General features: G+C 37.8%; 1 protein-coding gene across 1 annotated transcript in view; it reads right to left on the bottom strand.

The window, feature by feature from the left end:
* Window positions 1-20,328, bottom strand: part of LOC121373316 — a 55,016-nt gene extending 34,688 nt beyond the window's left edge. Inside the window, exon 1 of the mRNA XM_041499881.1 lies at window positions 20,157-20,328. Coding sequence (XP_041355815.1) covers window positions 20,157-20,189 — 33 coding nt within the window. The 5' untranslated portion in view covers window positions 20,190-20,328. The remainder of the gene's footprint in view (window positions 1-20,156) is intronic.
* Between the last annotated feature and the right edge of the window lie 1,502 nt (window positions 20,329-21,830).

Genomic DNA, 21,830 nt, shown 5'->3' with positions numbered 1-21,830 from the left:
TAGTTCAGTGGTTGAGTCTTCAAATGAGGTGCGATAGGTTACAAGATCAAACACCTTCGACTAACTCATGTTTTTTCCTGCCCCAATTAGAGTCTCATAAGTGGTACATAAAAAAAGAAAATTCGTTTTTTGTTTAACAACACACTGATTTATTAATCATCGGCTATTGGATGTCAAACATTTGATAATTCCCACTTGTAGTCATAAAGAGGAAACCCACTACATTTTTTTTCTAATGCAGCAAGGGATCTTTTATATGCACTTCCACACATAGGAAAGCACATACCACGGCCTTTGTCCAGTTGTGGTGCACTGGTTGGAACGAGAAAAAGCCCAATCAGCTGATTGGATCTACTGAGATAGTTTGATCCTGCGAAGCAAGCATCTCAAGCAAGCACTCAACCGACTGAGCTAAATCTCATCCCTGATACATCAAAGGCAGTGGTATGTACTGTCCTGTATACGGAATACAGCATGTAAAAGATGTCTTGCTGCATTACTGGCAGGAGTAGCCTACATGTATGTGGTAGCACCTTCTCTTTCAACCAATGCTGCGATAACCACAAACAGCCTGTTGAAAATGTGCTGAGGTGTTGTTAAACTAACATTTCTTTCCTTGCCTTAGAATGCATTCGTTTATCACAGGGGGTGTATCAGGACACAATATTTCAGCAATATTGTAATATAGGAAGTAAACATGACTTGTTTCGAAATTCTGTTATACTAATTACTAAGAGATTACTAACCGATGATTTCATAGCCATGTTCAACATGTTTATGCTTACTAGGCCCAATACTTTGTACCCGCCACTTGCCAGTGTTTCTGCCAGAAAGAATTTTTTGGGTATGGTGCTATGGAATTGAATGCAACCACAGTTTGGCTTAGGGTCAAGAAAATCATACGGTAATGATAAGAGTAATTAATTTTGCCAAACAGTTAACTTAAACAAAGAAAATTTTGGGTATGGCACCATACCTGTTTTACCCTCTGGCAGAAACCCTTTTTGGCTACTACTTTTTAATAAATGGTCACCTATGAACAAAAGTTACTGGCTAATTAGTGTGTTTTACTCGCCGTGTATAGACCCCTGTTTCACACAAACTGTCACCCCTGTTTCACACAAAGTGTCACCCCTGTTTCACACAAAGTGTCACCCCTGTTTCACACAAAGTGTCACCCCTGTTTCACACAAAGTATCGATCTATTTGCACATCGGTTTGTGGTGAACTATTACTCGTTCTGAAAGTCAGGTAACGGGATGTAGCTCAAGCGGTAGCATGTCCACCTGTGAAGCGGTTGGTCATCGGATCGATCCTTCTTAGTAGACTCATTTGCAGTTTGGGCTATTTTCCGTTCCAACCAGTGGTCCACAACTGGTTCATCAAAAGTCGTGGTATGTGCTGTCCTGTCTGTGGTAAAGTGCATATAAAAGACCCCTGGCTGCATATTTGGAAAAAGTAGCCTATGTGGCGGCAGCGGGTTTCCTCTAAAGAAATATGTCAGAATGACCGTATGTTTGGCGTCCAATAGCCGATGATAAGATAAAAATCAATGTGCTCTAGAGGCGTCGCTAAATAAAACAAACTTTACTTTTTCTGAAAGTCACTTTTCAACATTCCTGTTATACATTTTATTATGCTTACACTTACAGTTTCAGTTGAAAATACTGTCATCAAAATGTACCAGATTAGTGCAATTCACATACATGTAACTTTGTAAGTAAACAATAGGATACCTAAAGGTAAACATATGATGGGGCGTGAGTACATAATTATTATTACTGTACGACCTGTTACCTGGGTAAACTGACGACGGGGTGTGGGTACATAATTATTATTACTGTACGACCTGTTACCTGGGTAAATTGACGACGGGGTGTGGGTACATAATTATTATTACTGTATGACCTGTTACCTGGGTAAACTGACGACGGGGTGTGGGTACATAATTATTATTACTGTACGACCAGTTACCTGGGTAAACTGACGACGGGGCGTGGGTACATAATTATTATTACTGTACGACCTGTTACCTGGGTAAACTGACGACGGGGTGTGGGTACATAATTATTATTACTGTACGACCTGTTACCTGGGTAAACTGACGACGGGGCGTGGGTACATAATTATTATTACTGTACGACCTGTTACCTGGGTAAACTGACGACGGGGCGTGTGTACATAATTATTATTACAGGGTGTGAGGTACCTTTACCTGGGTAAACTGACGACGGGGTGTGACCTGTTACCTGGGTAAACTGACGACGGGGCGTGGGTACATAATTATTATTACTGTACGACCTGTTACCTGGGTAAACTGACGATGGGGCGTGGGTACATAATTATTATTACTGTACGACCTGTTACCTGGGTAAACTGACGACGGGGTGTGGGTACATAATTATTATTACTGTATGACCTGTTACCTGGGTAAACTGACGACGGGGTGTGGGTACATAATTATTATTACTGTATGACCTGTTACCTGGGTAAACTGACGACGGGGCGTGGGTACATAATTATTATTACAGTACAATCGGTTACCATGGGTAAACTGACGACATCAATATTCACCTGCTATATATAGTACCCATTCATCCATCCATCAATATTCACCTGCTATATATAGTACCCATTCATCCATCCATCAATATTCACCTGCTATATATAGTACCCATTCATCCATCCATCAATATTCACCTGCTATATATAGTACCCATTCATCCATCCATCAATATTCACCTGCTATATATAGTACCCATTCATCCATCCATCAATATTCACCTACTATATATAGTACCCATTCATCCATCCATCGGCTTACTAATGTCTAAAACTATATGTAGCTCCCTATCTTTATCTTTTGACTGACCATTCAAAATTGCACCTAACTTCCTTCATCAAAAATGTGCACCCATTCTCTTTGGCTTAATCCTACGAGACATTCGAAATTCCATAGTGCACCATACCACCCTCCGCCTGTTACCGGCCTCGGTCGGACTGCTGGTGCTCCCTTGCACCTGCCAACCCATCCCCCCTCCAACCCATCCCTTTCCTGCCCTGGACGGAGGAGCCGGATGAGGCCGGCACCTGTGCCCAGGACAGGCATGTGCTACAACAGTTTGTTCTGAATGTGCACATTAAACACTTTGACCTGAATTGACCATCCATCCAAAGTTTACCCACCTACCCATCCATCTTTCAATATTCACCTACTAGTACCCATTCATGAATCCATCCACCCAATCACACACCTATCCATCCCTCTATCCACCCACCTATCCATCCATCCCTCTACCCACCCATCTCTCCCTCCACCCACCTATCCATCCCTCCCTCCACCCACCCAATCACACATCTATCCATCCCTTCACCCACCTATTCATCTCTCCCTCCACCCACCTATCCATCCATCCCTCCAACCTATCCATCTCTCCATCCCCCCACCTATCCATCCCCCACCTATCCATCCCTCCATCCACCTATCCATCCATCCATCCACCAACCTATCCATCTCTCCATTCCCCCACCTATCCATCCATCCACCCACCTATCCATCCACCCACCTATCCATCCATCCACCTATCCATCCCTCCATCCACCTATCCATCCATTCACCTATCCATCCCTCCCTCCACCCATCTATGCATCCACCCACTCTTCCATCCATCAATATCTACCTACAGGTAAACCATCCATCCATCCTTCCACCCACCTATCCATCCATCAATACCTACTGGTAAACCATCCATCCATCCACCTATCCATCCATCAATATCTACCTACAGGTAAACCATCCACCCACCCACCTATCCATCCATCCATCCATCCACCCACCTATCCATCCATCCACCTATCCATCCATCCATCTGTCTGCACCTGACACATGAAGGTAGACACACCGGTCATGGCACTGCAATGAACATGCCAAATGAACTCCAACTCCCTGACGAATTAACCACAAAAACATGCACACTGCTGACACGTATCTAGGTCAAACGCATAAACCAGCAAGCAGGCGTATATTCCTGTTTATGGAGCATTCAAAGTTCAAGCAGTCACACTACGCGATGACTCTTACTTTATTTAATACTTCCTTCAGGTAAAAAATGCCATCAGGAAAATGTAAATATGGTTGATGGCTTTTAAAAGCAAATTATGGTGAAGCAAATTATGCCAAATACAGACTGTGAGGCTGCTGCTGGCCTCCGAATCACAGTCTGTATAGTTGTTATAGGTTTCAGCAATCCAGGGTTCTACATTAAGGCTGGCCCACGACAAGTGGTTTTGGGTATAGGAAGGAAGGAAATGTTTTATTTAACGATGCACTCAACACATTTTAGTTATCGTTATATGGCGTCGGACATATGGTTAAGGATCACAAAGATATTGAGAGAGGAAACCCGCTGTCACCACTTCATGGGCTACTCTTTTCGATTGGCAGCAAGGGATATTTTATATGCACCATCCCATAGACAGGATAGCACATACCATGGCCTTCGATCTACCAGTCGTGGTGCACTGGCTGGAACGAGAAATAACCCAATGGGCCCACTGACAGGGATCGATCCCAAACCGACTGCGCATCAAGCGAGCGATTTACCACTGGGCTACGTCTCGCCCCTTGGGATTAGAACCAAGAAACATTTTGTTTTTAAAATTTCCATCAGTGATAGTGTTATTAATGTCAGTGTTAATCAATATGAAAATTTATTAGCAAATTGCTATTTAATATTTTAGAATTGTGCAGCTATTTCTGAAAAATGCATATCAAAATGTGACACAACAGTGAACAAAATGTTCTACAAGGACAAGAAAATTAAAAACCACCAAATGATCAGTTACTCATTAATTTAAAACTGGGATATCATATGTCTAACAATTTTATTTTAATCAAGCAGATATTTGGGTGCCTTTTAGGAGAGACTATATTATATAAGATTGGGCATGTGAAAGTTGGGAGTTATTGCAGATATGCACTTTTCCAGACAGGACAGCACATACCACATATATTTAATATACCGTTATCATATACCAGTTTTGGTAGTACGAGCATACATGTAGGCTACTCCTGCCAGTAACGCAGCAAGGCATCTTTTACATGCAGTATTCCGTATACAGGATAGTACATACCACTGCCTTTCTCATATACCAGTTGTGGCACACTTGTGTAGGTATGGAGAAAAACTGAATCAGAGAATAGGACCTCTATCGCCTGAGCCAGATCCTGACCCCTCCACCCTAAAGGATTGGTTGGCAGAATTACAATCAAACTTCACCTCAGGGATAAATTTCATTTAATTTATAAATCACAATCAGGGCTTCTACAATTTTTATAAAATTTACTAGTCACGGTTTAAAATTCACTAGCCCTACTTTACTTTAAGTTAATACAATTTTACTAAATAGTAATAATCAGATGTGTCATCTAAAGAGGGAGATAGAACTTAAAAACACTAACATTGGGGGTTTGGGTGGGGACAGGATATTCATATTTACAAAATAGACTTAACTGCAACATTTGATCTCTCTTCTTTTTTTTTCACTAGCCTTTGGACATGGCAATAGTAAGTATTTACTAGCCCAACATTGAATATCACTAGCCATGGGAGTGGGGCTACTATAATCTAGAAGCCCTGACATTATTACTGTTCAATTGACCAGAGATGTCAACTCTAGTTGGAGTGTCATAGGAATCCAGGACTTCAAAAATAGGAATCACACCCCATAAAATAGGAATGTTATCAGTGATGGCTCAGGAGCACATTTTTTAATGCGTTGTTTTCGAAATAACATTTTGGTAAAGTCAAGATCAAGGCATATATAAAAGGCATATTTCATTAATTAATAATACCTTTTTGGGGGTTTTATAAAGGCAGTTTTAGAATTAATTAGTGAAATGGGTTTGTTTAATCTCAGGGCAGCATGGTGCTGATTAAGGCAAGATGGTGCTAGACTATTGAGGCATGCATGGTGCTGCACCATGCTAAAACAAGCTAGGGAAAACACTAATAGCTGATGATTAATAAATCAATTTCTTCTTAAAGTTTTTAGTTGATTTGTCCAGCCTGACAATTTACTTGTCTGTGTCTCAGGGAAGTGGTAATGTCGAGTCCTGCATGGTGATGAATCATTATAAATGTATACATTTCCTCAGACACAGCGACACATACCACAGGTCAGTCGCATATTTAATTATTTTTAACAAAACTCAGACCTGCCCTGTGAGATAAGATCCATAACCCACTGACTCATAAAAATAGCACTCACTCACTTTTATTTATAGCCATAATAGCATAACACTTTACATAACTGCTTACTTATCTGTACATGTGTTAATAGGCCTATATATTTAAACACTATAAATGATTATGCAAGACCTAACATAAATTGCCCAGGATACAGTCTATATATAGTTAGGAAAACTTAACATTCAGGTGAATTTTATGAGTTAATCAAAACGTTTGTAGTTGGAGAGAAATACCTAACAGATTGGGAAATGGACAGATAAAAGAAAGGAAGGTTCAAGGACATTGTAAGACAACATGTATGTTTAATCCCTGTCTATAGAGCTTTTAACACACATGTCTAGTGGTATTTAGCCGGTATTTTCACCTATAAATGCGACTAAACTTAAAGTGACAGACCCTAAACACTACATGTACAATGTATGTTTCACTGTTAGAGCCATTTCGATACTTAAAGTGACAGACCCTAAACACTACAGTGTATGTTTCACCGTTAGAGCCAGTTCGATACTTAAAGTGACAGACCCTAAACACTACAGTGTATGTTTCACCGTTAGAGCCATTTCGACACTTAAAGTGACAGACCCTAAACACTACAGTGTATGTTTCACCGTTAGAGCCAGTTCGATACTTAAAGTGACAGACCCTAAACACTACAGTGTATGTTTCACCGTTAGAACCACTTCGATACTTAAAGTGACAGACCCTAAACACTACAGTGTATGTTTCACCGTTAGAGCCATTTCGATAATTAAAGTGACAGACCCTAAACACTACAGTGTATGTTTCACCGTTAGAGCCATTTCGACACTTAAAGTGACAGACCCTAAACACTACAGTGTATGTTTCACCGTTAGAGCCATTTCGATACTTAAAGTGACAGACCCTAAACACTACAGTGTATGTTTCACCGTTAGAGCCATTTCGACACTTAAAGTGACAGACCCTAAACACTACAGTGTATGTTTCACTGTTAGAGCCATTTCGATACTTAAAGTGACAGACCCTAAACACTACAGTGTATGTTTCACCGTTAGAGCCATTTCGATAATTAAAAGAAGAAGTTACCTATAGTTTATTATTTAGATTATCCATTTTCATTTATTGGTTGGACTGGTAGCGGACTAATAAGCATGCAAGTAAACTTAAAGAAAAACTCAGCATTTTAATAAAGAAAACAATCAGTAACTGAATATTAATCAGACATGTAACTACATAATTTACATGTAATTCATTATTAATCAGACATGTAAGTACATAATTTACATGTAACTGAATATTAATCAGACATGTAAGTACATAATTTACATGTAATTCAATATTAATCAGACATGTAAGTACATAATTTACATGTAATTCAATATTAATCAGACATGTAAGTACATAATTTACATGTAATTCAATATTAATCAGACATGTAAGTACATAATTTACATGTAACTGAATATTAATCAGACATGTAAGTACATAATTTACATGTAATTCAATATTAATCAGACATGTAAGTACATAATTTACATGTAACTGAATATTAATCAGACATGTAAGTACATAATTAACATGTTATATCAATATTAACCAGACATGTAAGTACATAATTTACATGTAACTGAATATTAATCAGACATGTAAGTACATAATTAACATGTTATATCAATATTAACCAGACATGTAAGTACATAATTTACATGTAACTGAATATTAATCAGACATGTAAGTACATAATTTACATGTAATTCAATATTAATCAGACATGTAAGTACATAATTTACATGTAATTCATTATTAATCAGACATGTAAGTACATAATTTACATGTAACTGAATATTAATCAGACATGTAAGTACATAATTTACATGTAATTGAATATTAATCAGACATGTAAGTACATAATTAACATGTAACTGAATATTAATCAGACATGTAAGTACATAATTTACATGTAATTCAATATTACTCAGACATGCAAGTACATAATTTACATGTAACTGAATATTAATCAGACATGTAAGTACATAATTAACATGTTATATCAATATTAACCAGACATGTAAGTACATAATTTACATGTAACTGAATATTAATCAGACATGTAAGTACATAATTTACATGTTATATCAATATTACTCAGACATGTAAGTACATAATTTACATGTAACTGAATATTAATCAGACATGTAAGTACATAATTAACATGTACCTGAATATTAATCAGACATGTAAGTACATAATTAACATGTAACTGAATATTAATCAGACATGTAAGTACATAATTAACATGTAACTGAATATTAATCAGACATGTAAGTACATAATTAACATGTTATATCAATATTACTCAGACATGTAAGTACATAATTTACATGTAACTGAATATTAATCAGACATGTAAGTACATAATTAACATGTTATATCAATATTAACCAGACATGTAAGTACATAATTTACATGTAACTGAATATTAATAAGACATGTAAGTACATAATTTACATGTAATTCAATATTAATCAGACATGTAAGTACATAATTTACATGTAACTGAATATTAATCAGAAAAGTAAGTACATAATTTAAATGTAATTCAATATTAATAAGACACGTAAGTACATAATTTACATGTAATTCAATATTAATCAGACATGTAAGTACATAATTTACATGTAACTGAATATTAATCAGACATGTAAGTACATAATTAACATGTAACTGAATATTAATCAGACATGTAAGTACATAATTAACATGTAACTGAATATTAATCAGACATGTAAGTACATAATTAACATGTTATATCAATATTACTCAGACATGTAAGTACATAATTTACATGTAACTGAATATTAATCAGACATGTAAGTACATAATTAACATGTTATATCAATATTAACCAGACATGTAAGTACATAATTTACATGTAACTGAATATTAATCAGACATGTAAGTACATAATTTACATGTAATTCAATATTAATCAGACATGTAAGTACATAATTTACATGTAATTCATTATTAATCAGACATGTAAGTACATAATTTACATGTAACTGAATATTAATCAGACATGTAAGTACATAATTTACATGTAATCCAATATTACTCAGACATGTAAGTACATAATTAACATGTAACTGAATATTAATCAGACATGTAAGTACATAATTTACATGTAATTCAATATTACTCAGACATGTAAGTACATAATTTACATGTAACTGAATATTAATCAGACATGTAAGTACATAATTAACATGTTATATCAATATTAACCAGACATGTAAGTACATAATTTACATGTAACTGAATATTAATCAGACATTTAAGTACATAATTTACATGTTATATCAATATTACTCAGACATGTAAGTACATAATTTACATGTAACTGAATATTAATCAGACATGTAAGTACATAATTTACATGTAATTCAATATTAATCAGACATGTAAGTACATAATTTACATGTAACTGAATATTAATCAGTAATTGACCAGCTAGCTGTAACGAACTGAGAGACGGACTTAAGATCCCTACATCAGTACAGAAAGGTAACATTTTAAGGATGTCCTAACAGGATACATGGACCTGCACACAGGTATTTACCAAATGTAAAGGATGGGCATTAACATAAATCGTTGCATGCCAATCCCAATTAGCTGAACTGCCAGTTGTACAGATGTGGTGTTTTGATAACACTTGACAATTTAAACTGTCATGCCATGGAATTCAGTTCTAGTTTAAGTCACTCACCCCACCTGAACTTTCTGAGATGTAGACCTTCCTGTTTTATATAAAATATGTCAGGGTCTCTGCCTAGGAGTAAGAAGGGTAACATTAGGTGTCTCAAAATGTAGGTAATTAATGGATTCATTTTATAATTTGTTACAAAGATTATAGCAAGAGAACAGCTGTTTACAATTTGTCAAAATATATGAAAGAAAGTGAGAAATGTTTTATTTAACGACGCACTCAACACATTTTATTTACGCTTATATGGCATCAGACATATGGTTAAGGACCACACAGATTTTGAGAGGAAACCCGCTGTCACCACTACATGGGCTACTCTTTCCGATTAGCAGCAAGGGATCTTTTATTTGCACTTTCCACAGGCAGGATAGCACAAACCATGGCCTTTGTTGAACCAGTTATGGATCACTGGTCGGTGCAAGTGGTTTACACCTACCCATTGAGCCTTGTGGAGCACTCACTCAGGGTTTGGAGTCGGTATCTGGATTAAAAATCCCATGCCTCGACTGGGATCCGAACCCATTACCTACCAGCCTGTAGACTGATAGCCTAACCACGACGCCACCGAGGCCGGTCAAAATATATGAAATGCAGTATTTTATTTCAAAAGATTTCAAACACATGCATAACCACCTGCATGTAATACAGGCAGTATGATCGGGTTTATTTTAATTACATTCCTTATTTTCTGGCAGGGTTGGATTTAGCTCAGTGGGTTGAGTGCTCGCTTGAGGTGCTTGCATCGCAGGACCGAACCACCTCGGTGGATCCATTCAACTGACTGGGGTTTTCTTATTCCAACCAGTGCACCATAACTGGTCAAAGGCCATGGTATGTGCTTTCCTGTCTGTGGGAAAGTACATATAAAAGATCCCTTGCTGCATTAGGAAATATGTAGCGGATTTCCTCTGATGACTATGTGTCAGAATTACCAAATGTTTAACATCCAACAGCTGATGATTGATTAATCAATGTGCTGTAGAGGTGTCGTTAAACAAAACAAACTTCTTTTTTTTCTGGCAGATAACGAGAACAACCACAATCACACTGTATTTGTCTGACTGGTTAACTTAACAATAACTGCATTCATTGTGTAACTACTGGCCTCAGTGGTGGCGTGGTCAGGCCATTGGTCTACAGGCTGATAGGTAATGGGTTCGGATCCCAGTCGAGGCATGAGATTTTTAATCCAGATACCGACTCCAAACCACTTGCACCGACCAGTGATCCATAACTACTGGTTCAACAAAGGCCATGGTTTGTGCTATCCTGCCTGTGGGAAGCGCAAATAAAAGATCCCTTGCTCCTAATCGGAAAGAGTAGCCCATGTAGTGGCGACAGCGGGTTTCCTCTCAAAATCTGTGTGGTCCTTAACCATATGTCTGACACCATATAACCCTAAATAAAATGTGTTGAGTGTATCGTTAAATAAAACATTTCTTTCTGTTTTTTTCTGTAAAGCAAATCTGTACTCAATGGCATGTAGTTAAATCATTTGACACTTCCTAATAAATTATACATGTAGGTTCGATGAATGTAATAATAAAAGTTACTTTTGTGTTGGTCCAATAAGCATTAATTGCACAGGGGGCCTACCCCTCCCTCGGTTTTTTTATGTTTTAAAAAAATATATTATTGAAATTAATTGAAAGTGAGAGCAATCTGAGAGAAAGAGAATGACAGACAGGAAGACAGACACATACACCCATACAACACACACTCTCTCTCTCTCTCTCTCTCTCTCTCTCAGTATCCATCTGTGTGTGTGTCTCTCTCTCTCTCTCTCTCTCTCTCTCTCTAACACACAACCTAAGTTCTTGTTCCCAACATATTAGTGAACTCTACATGTAACCACTGGTAGCAGCTGGGGTCATGACCTTTGACACAATCAACTCACACACACACATGTATGTACAGTATATCGCTATGTATGATAACATGGATATGTGATCACGTCTCATAAATACAGCCTAACAGCTTGACCACTTGACCGGCAGACCGGTCCACCGGCCTCAGTGGTTATGCCATCACAGACATTAGGTCATCTAGTTTACTGGTAGCAATTTTAGTTCAGATGTCAGTTCATATCAGGAAGGAAGGAAGGAAGGAATGAAGGGAATGTTTTATTTAACAATGCACTCAACACATGATATTTGCAGTTATATGGCGTCGGTTAAGGACCAAACAGATATTAATAGAGGAAACCTGCTGTTGCCACTTGATAGGCTACTCTTTTCGATTAGCAGCGCAGACAGGATAGTACATACCACAACCTTTGTTACACCAGTTGTGGAGCACTGGCTGGAATGAGAAATAGCCCAATGGACCCAACGAAACGGAATTGATCTAGGATCGATCGTGCATCAGGCGAGCGCTATACCCCCCGACACCTTTCATATCAGAAAACACCAGATCCTGCTAGTGATAGCAATTTAAAAGAAAAACTCTCTATTATTATCTTTAGTCAAGGAATACCTCAGCACATTTTAAAATATGGCTATTTGGTCAACAAATACAGCCAAGAAACCCACTATTGGTGGTGGGGGGGGGGGGGTGTAAATGGGGGGATGAATCTGGCAGTCTGAAAAAATTAAATTTATGATCCCTCAGATGCATTTTCCAGCCATCTGTGAGACGAATTTCTTGGTCCCCATTACCTTCGTTCGTAGCACACCCAAGTTGATATATAAAATACAGTTCTTGCACATGATGAAAATCTTTTTTACTAGCCATGATTAAAAATGCACTAGCCCTATTTTAAGAAAAGAAAATTTTACTAACGGGAATAATTTGATATGTCACCTAAAGAAGGATATAGAACTTTAAAAAATGTTAGATTTGAGGGGGGGGGGGGGGGGGGGGAGGCAAGATATTTGAAAAATTACAATATAGACTTAATGCAGTATTTGACAACTGTTTTTTACTAGCCATTGGGCCTGGTAATAGTAGTTATTTACTAACCCTACATTGAATATCACTAGCCATGGGAGTGGGGCTACCATAATCTAGAAGCCCTGTGTATGTATAGGAATGTATTTGTAAATTTATGTTTATTATTGGTAATAAATGATAATGGGATTCTTTTTTAATGAATAACCCTATCATATGTTTGTGGAAGTGATACAGGTCTTAATTCTTATCCACTTGAAGCCTTTTAAAACACAACCTTTTCTGTTTGCAAAAATATGTCCATTGTATTCATTCAGACAGGGTTCAGGTAGCATAAATAAAAAGTACTTTATTTCTTCCAGTAGTCATAAAAATCACCACCCATGAAGTCAGGGGATTTACTCCAGCCATAAACAAGAACGCATGTGTCTTCTGTTTTAGTGACTCCCTCCAAGGAGGTATTGCATCCAGCCAAATATTTTTACATGTACTGATAGTGATCAGGCTGCCTTCAAAAGATTTTTGTTTCCACATACGTTGATTCTCCTATAGCCCGCACTCCCTTGGTCATGCAATAATAATTCAAAAATGATCAGTTGCATTCTAGAAATGCATTAATCAGTTATGAAACCCATTTAATTGATTGACGCAAAAAAAAATAAACATTCAAGGTAATGTTTCCTACCTTACTGTTAGAATAAACAGGGTTCATACACCTTGGAAACAAAAAAAATCCAGATTTTTCCCCAAGACAAAAAAAAATATTTCAAGACCCACATTACTCAATATATCTCCCCATATTTTCAGAAAATTTGACAAAATGGACAATCTTTTTGTCACGTGCATTGCACAAGTGCGTACTTCAAATATTCGATAAATGTTGGCAATTGTTAGTCTCAATTTCCCAAATGTACATTAGTGCCAAATCGGAAAACGTCATCAGGTTTCACGCAACCAAAATTTTCTACATGTATGAGTCCTAAAGACGAATTTCCATACATTTTCCAAACCAACTCGGGGAAAAAAAAGGTATTTTCCCATACTTTTTCCAGGTCTGGAAAATGGATTTTCCAAATTCCATACTTTTCAAGGTTTTCCAGACTCTATACGAACCCTGAATAAATGTTTTATTTAATGAGACCAACAAATCCAATATGTGTCAGCTATTATTAATATCATGTACAACTTCCAAGCTTCCACTCTGGCAAACAGTTACATTAAAACAATCATGTTAAAATCTCATGAGGAACGTAATGGTAATTAAAATGTGTTGAGTGCATCGTTTGAAATAAAATGTCTTTTTGTCATAAATATATAATATAAAATCTGCCATGGTTTGGTTATGTTATTTATTATAACATGTGACATAAAGATAATGTGAAAAACGTGTGTAATATGACATAGATGTAGAGTATACATGTATTTACTAGACTGTGTATTACATAGATAATATCATACACTACAGCACAACAATATAACCAAAGTCTAGACTCAGGTCTTCAGTACTTAACATCGTGAGACTTTAATGTTATTGCTGACCGGCCTCAATGGCGTCGTGGTAGGCCATCGGTCTACAGGCTGGTAGGTACTGGGTTCGGATCCCAGTCGAGGCATGGGATTTTTAATCCAGATACCGACTCCAAACCCTGAGTGAGTGCTCCGCAAGGCTCAATGGGTAGGTGTAAACCACTTGCACCGACCAGTGATCCATAACTGGTTCAACAAAGGCCATGGTTTGTGCTATCCTGCCTGTGGGAAGCGCAAATAAAAGATCCCTTGCTGCTAATCGGAAGAGTAGCCCATGTAGTGGCGACAGCGGGTTTCCTCTCTCAAACTCTGTGTGGTCCTTAACCATATGTCTGACGCCATATAACTGTAAGTAAAATGTGTTGAGTGCGTCGTTAAATAAAACATTTCTTTCTTTCTTTCTTAATGTTATCGCAGAGGCTGGACGTAGCCCAGTGGTAAAGTGCTCACCTGATGTGCAACCGGTCTAGGACTGATCCCCGTCAATGGGCCCCATTGGACTATTTCTCGTTCTGGCCAGGGCCCCGTTCGACGAAGCTATCTTAGCCGTAAATATCTACCAATGCAACCGTAATATTTGTCTACGAGTGCAAGCCCGTTCCACAATGTGGCGTAGCTTACTATTGTCGTAAATTACTGTGAAAATTTACAATAGGTACAAGGCAGTTGTAAACCACTAACATAGATGTCAAATGGCAGTTAGATGATGATTTGATAATTTTCTGAGAAAAATACTAACTTATTGTGTAAAAATAGATCTAATACATACCAAATACCTTTTATGAAACTCGGCGTTCCATGAAAAACATTCTAGGCCATACGACCTTCACACGAAAATACGGGAAATAACTCTCATGTCTTATGCATTTGGCAATTGTTGCTTAGCATACAAACTGACAAAGTTACTTCATGGATGTCTGATACCAATGAATACATCCAAGATGTTTCGAAAAGCCGGTAACCAATTCATTATTTAACTAATTCGCACTTCTTTGCAAAGAATATATTAATCATTAAAGGGGCACTTACGACTACCTAAAGGTTGCTTGGTGGAACGGCTGTAAAGTTTACGGTGCCAGTTGTAAAACTCACTACAATTAACCGTAGCTACAATTATTTCATGGAACAGGGTCTAGGGCACCTAAAATGGTACTTCAAAGACTGTGGCATGCAGGCTTTCTGCCAGAGGGTCAAAAGGGTATGGTGCCATACCCAAAATTGTTAGCTGAATTTTTTTTTTGAGTGGGCCCATTGAGCTCGTTCCAGCCAGTGCACCATGACTGGTCAATCAAAGGTTGTGGTATGTGCTATCTTGTCTGTGGGATGGTGCATATAAAAGATTCCTTGCTACTAATGGAAAAATGTAGCGGGTTTACTTTTTGTCTTCAAATAATTTCGTACGTACAAAAAAATCTTTTTTAGAAAATAAAATGAAATTTAACCTAGTACAAATATTACAACGATCAGAAACACGTTTAATATACAGCCACTAATATTTTATGCAGAAAAATATATTTGATATGTAATTACAATCATTAAAAAGTCTCTGTTAGTCGATAACATCTTAAAAATTGCAGCAAACTCAGGAATGTCTCTTTAATATTAGTAAGTACTGTATGTTTCAAATTTAATTATACAGATTCTTTGTAACAAGTTATTTCCTTTACGTTCTACAGGCTTTGCTGATTCCCATTGTTAGCTGATGGGTTTTTTTGTTCATACCTGGATGAATGCAAAACAAATAACAGATGACCCTTAAATATAATAAACTATTATAAAATGACCCATTATAATTTCCTCCTGAAGGCACTTTGATGGTTTTCAATTTTCAACATGGCAGAGCATAATGAAAGACAACAGTTGTCAAAACCATCAGACTACAATTTACAATCATAGAGCGAATAATCACATGACATACATACATGTACACTGTATGTATCTTCCATCAGCTAACATTTTCAATATATCGGACTACAACTGGCTGTGTGCTTTTGTATAAAAAGTGGACCTGTGGTAGTTGAAATCAAATACATCTTGCTTGAAATTAAATATAAACTTATGATGTTTCAGCAACCTTGGACAATGGTCCATGGCAAAGTATTACTGACAAACAATAATACACAAGCTGATCAGTCCTTTTTAAAAACAAATTATTGACACATTATAAAAACTGCTCAACCAGTTTTAAAAGCCACATGTAGACAAACTACAAAGTTAAACCAAAACCAGTTACTACACACAATAAGTTCGCCTTAAGAGTTACAAGTAGGTGTCGGTTTCACCAGCCTTTGGAAATGGCTGACACAGACATGATGTCACAAGTGTTTATAAAGATCTTTAAAGTGCTGAGAAATATGATACAGGCAAATATATACCACACATATTTTTAACTGCATGAATAATATTTTAACAAAAGAAAAAAAGAGAAAGAATTTTTTTTATGACAAATCTAGGCATGGGCATAGGAGTGTGGGTAAACGGAAAGAAAGAAACAGAAAAAAAAGAAACAGGAAAGAAAGAAACAATTTTGGCTAGGAAAAAAAGAAACAGGAAAAACAGAAACAGAAAGAAAGAAACAGTTTTATTTCATACTTTGTTGACAATTTTATTCTCATATATGAATTTCTTTGTATAATTTAGGTCAACAAATTTTTGATCCACCTTTCTGACTCTCGATGACCTCCATTGTAAAAAATTTCATATATTTGTGTTATTTATTCTAATGATGGCACTAATGATTCTGAGGAATGGTGCTCCCTCACATCTTTTATATTGATAATTAAGTTGGAAGCCATCTGGGAAGCCATATGTGGGATAAGATAAAGGGATAGATAGATTCTGAGGACATAAAGAGAGGGGATTATCCTTTGAATGGGTCAATTAGAGAATGGCTTCTTAAAGACAATGATAATTGAGACATTTAAAGAACCCATTGGATAGGTCAAGGACTCAATGACAATTAAAACTCATTTGGGTAAGTTAATTGGGAAATATTATATATAAATAAAAAAATTTTTTAAAGTAATTTTAGTAAAAATGTAGTGTTTCTTTTTTTCCTGTTACTTTTTTCCCCGTTTCTTTCTTTCCTACAATCGGAGTGTGTGTGTGTGTGTGTGTGTGGGGGGGGGGGGGGGTGTAACAGTTTTACACCAGAACAATTGTTAAAGAAAATATTAACTATTAAATGTCCACTTTTCCATAACCCCAAAGCACACTCCTTTCAAAAGTGTGCATGCATGTTCCCGAAGCATGTAAATAACACCTGTAAGCTAATGTCAACAGCTGGTAACACTGAGAGAAGAAACCTGCTGCTACCATAGGCTATGACAGCAAGGTCAAAGTTTTTTTGTTTTTTCATTAGCATGCTCAAGGGATCTTTTATATGCATTTGTTTTTTTGCACCAGCAGGACAGCACATCCCATGTACCAGTAGTGAGGCACTGGTTGCAATAAATGTTCCCATTTCACATTTTTGCATTTAACAATACCTCCTCACCGGCTTCAGTGACGTCGTGGTTAGGCCATCGGTCTACAGGCTGGTAGGTACTGGGTTCGGATCGCAGTCGAGGTATGGGATTTTCAATCCAGATACCGACTCCAAACCCTGAGTGAGTGCTCCGCAAGGCTCAATGGGTAGGTGTAAACTGACCAGTGATCCATAATTGGTTCAACAAAGGCCATGGTTTGTGCTATCCTGCCTGTGGGAAGCGCAAATAAAAGATCCCTTGCTGCTAATCGGAAAGAGTAGTCCATGTAGTGGCGACAGCGGGTTTCCTCCTCAAAATCTGTGTGGTCCTTAATCATATGTCTGACGCCATATAACCATAAATAAAATGTGTTGAGTGTGTCGTTAAATAAAACATTTCTTTCTTTCTTTAACAATACCTCACTACCTGAATTTGGTGTGTAACATACAATGATTGAATCATGTTCATGGTTATTTTTATCCTTGGTTGAGTTTAAAGTCTGTTTTGTTTAACAATACCACTAGAGCACATTGATTTAGTAACCATTGGCCATTAGGGGCCGTTCGAATATTATGTAATGCTATTTTTTGTCAAAATTTGACACCCTCCTTCCTCCCATTAACGCTCCGAAAAGCTTGACCATACACCCCCTCCAAATTATTATATAACGATTGGAGACAGACACTCCCATTTACAAACAAGTCATGTGTTGGGAGTAATATAATTTTACTGTACTGTTTTGTGATTTGTGAAAGTGCAGATATGCATTTTAACTAACTGACAAGATTTCCGTATTGTGTAATATGTCTAGCTGTAACTAGTAACTTAGTAACTATCTACGTTAAACATTGCTGCAGTGTTTATGAGAAGAAAAAAAAAAATTAGTAATAAAAAATAGAATGTGTGTTACGTAACACTGTTAATTTATTATATTATACCCACTACATAACATATGGACCTACACCCACCACGGATATAGGAACTGAAGTGCCGCAAAGTGGGGACACACACACACACACACACACATATCAGTGTTCGAGATTAAAATTTTCGGGCAGTATCCCAGTTGGATACTAACATTTCAAAATCTGGTATCCCATCTGAGAATTTAGTATTATATGGTATCCCGGTGGGATACTGGGTTCTTGAAGTCTAGTATCCAAAATTAAATTCTGGTATCCCCGGGATATCGGGATACTGTTAATCTCGAACACTGCATATATATATATAAATACATGTAAAAAATATATAAAAGCCATCACTGCTGCTACAAAGTGGGGGGCACATGCACCCCCACCCCCACCACACACACTTCCTACACCAGTGCCCACCCACCATTCAAGCATTATGTAATGTTTAAATGGCCCCTGTGATGTCAAACATCCTACCGTAAGTAGTAATTTTTTAACATAGTCTAAGAGGAAATATGCTGAACTATCCCATTAGCAGCAACAGATCTTTTATGAAATGGAGTATCTCACATACAAGACATAACATGGCCTTTACTGTACCAGTCGCGTGACACTGGTTGGGATGGGAAATAATCCATTCAGAGAATTGTTCACTGTAAATTGTAATACCAGTGACAGCCTTTAAGTTTAAATACAAATGTTACAAAGTAATACATGTTAATTGTTACACACCTTAAATAGCATTAAGTTAAATTGTGAAAGCTCCTGGGCAGGGCCCTACCTAGGATTTTTTTGGGAAGAGCAAATGAGCAAGGATGGCGCAAGACACTATGGGGTCTTGAGGGGGGGGGGGGGGCATGCCCCCGAAGATATTTTGATATCTAGACTCCCAAACACCATTTTGCAGTCATTTCTTTGAGGTTACATGCATAAAACGTAAATATCAACAACCAATAAGTTATTGAATGAATAAGTTTTTTTATAGGGAAACTGCCCCCACTCCTCCCGCCCCCACTAGCTACGGCCCTACTGGGGTTACCCAGACATTAAAAAGATGTTGGTTGTAGTCTCAGAAATGTCGAAATATGGGTTAGATTACTGAAATTGAACCATGGCCTAAATGATAAATCTGAGAGCAAAATTCGTTCGCTAATAACAGAATAATAATACGGCTGGCTATTCTGACATTTCGGATTTTTTTTTTAATTTGTCAAAGAATGTGTTTGTTGTTCGACAATGAAGTACAGCGATCCCATAAAGGTTTGGCAATCAGCTGTCGGGGAATTTCGGAGAAATTAAGCGAGTCGGCGACGGCACGAGAAACCAAACTTCTGACAAAGAGTGAACGAATCGTAGATCTACTCACCAACAAACGACCGAAAGATGCATTTCTTCTCATTCTAAACTGTGGCGATCACTTCTCATGCCGATCGCCAGACCGTAGATCTCCGAATGCTACAACATTTCGTTAAATACCGTCATAACACTTCCTAACCCTATACACAGACACCAAAACCAGACAGACATACTCGACTTAATACGCAGTGACCTGCCCTTGGGTTATCTCACTCAGAGCAACTCGGTCGATTTCGGAGATCCTCGTATCTTTTCGCCAAATAGGCAAGGTACTCCGAAAACTTCCGGAATTGACCGATTTGTTCAGTTTTTAAAGTTTTTAAAGCTGCCATCTACAGTATGTTTTTTCATATTTAGGCATATATTTACAATCTGTTATTTTCTCGTTTGTTTTTCGTCTTTTTATTTGTTTGGGTTGTTTTTGTGACGCGTTATTCTTCAATTTCAATTAGAAAACGGGGTGGGGGTGGGGGTGGGACGTAGACTGTAACAAGAGAAGTTTTCAGGGAGTCGGGTCATGCTTCTTTAGAAAACATATTTTAAAAAATAATAAATTTACTTGGAGCAGCGGGTTTAGCCTTCTCCGCACGTGCCTGGACGAGTGTTTTTAAGTGCCTTTTTCAGGCCAGTAAGGGCGATATCAAAAGTGATGGCACAATATCGGGGGTATGGAGGGCGCGGGGCACAAACCAAAATTATATCTTTATTTATAAAGGCTACAGTAGGACAATAAAAACAGACTTACTGGCCTACTTTTTGTCTAGCGGATGAAGACTAATTATGGCATGCGCCTTGATTTGCGCCCCGATTTTTATGTTTATTATTATTATTTAGGTGTACTGTGTTTCGCGCTCCGCACTATTTAGGCTGGGAATTTACCCAGGAAATGACTTCTGTATTCATTTTATCCTTGGTTATTTCATTTGTTGGAATGCAAAGGATTACATTTGTTAACAACACTACTGCACATTTTAAACAACACTACTGCACATTTTAAACGACGGCTATTTGATACCAAACACATTATGTCGTCACTGACATTTGGTCGGAAAACGCTCAGAAATAGGATGGAAGGGAATGTTTTATTTGACGACGCACTCAGCACCTTTCATTTACGGTTATATGGCGTCAGACATATGGTTAAGGACCACACAGATATTGAGAGAGGAAACCCGCTGTCGCCACATCATGGGCTATTCTTTTCGATTAGCAGCAAGGGATATTTTATATGCACCATCCCACAGACAGGATAATACATACCACGGCCTTTGCTACACCAGTTGTGGAGCTCTGGCTGGAACGAGACATAGCCCAATGGGCCCACCGACATCCCTAGAGAAAACCTGCTGTCGAATACACACACTATTCCTGCTTATAAAGCAGGGCAGAATAATCCTACACACCACTGTCTTTGATGTACCAGTCGCGGGGCACTGGTTCGGATGGGAAATAAACCAGCGTCCATAGACGCCAATCGATCCTGTAACCCGTGGTACCGGCCTCGGTGGCGTCGTGGTAGGCCATCGGTCTACAGGCTGATAGGTACTGGGTTCGGATCCCAGTCGAGGCATGGGATTTTTAATCCAGATACCGACTCCAAACCCTGAGTGAGTGCTCCGCAAGGCTCAATGGGTAGGTGCAAACCACTTGCACCGACCAGTGATCCATAACTGGTTTAACAAAG

This window comes from Gigantopelta aegis, chromosome 5, assembly GCF_016097555.1.
Source record: "Gigantopelta aegis isolate Gae_Host chromosome 5, Gae_host_genome, whole genome shotgun sequence".
In the NCBI taxonomy this organism is placed as follows: Eukaryota; Metazoa; Mollusca; class Gastropoda; order Neomphalida; family Peltospiridae; genus Gigantopelta; species Gigantopelta aegis.
This window is presented reverse-complemented; position numbering and strand designations above follow the sequence as displayed.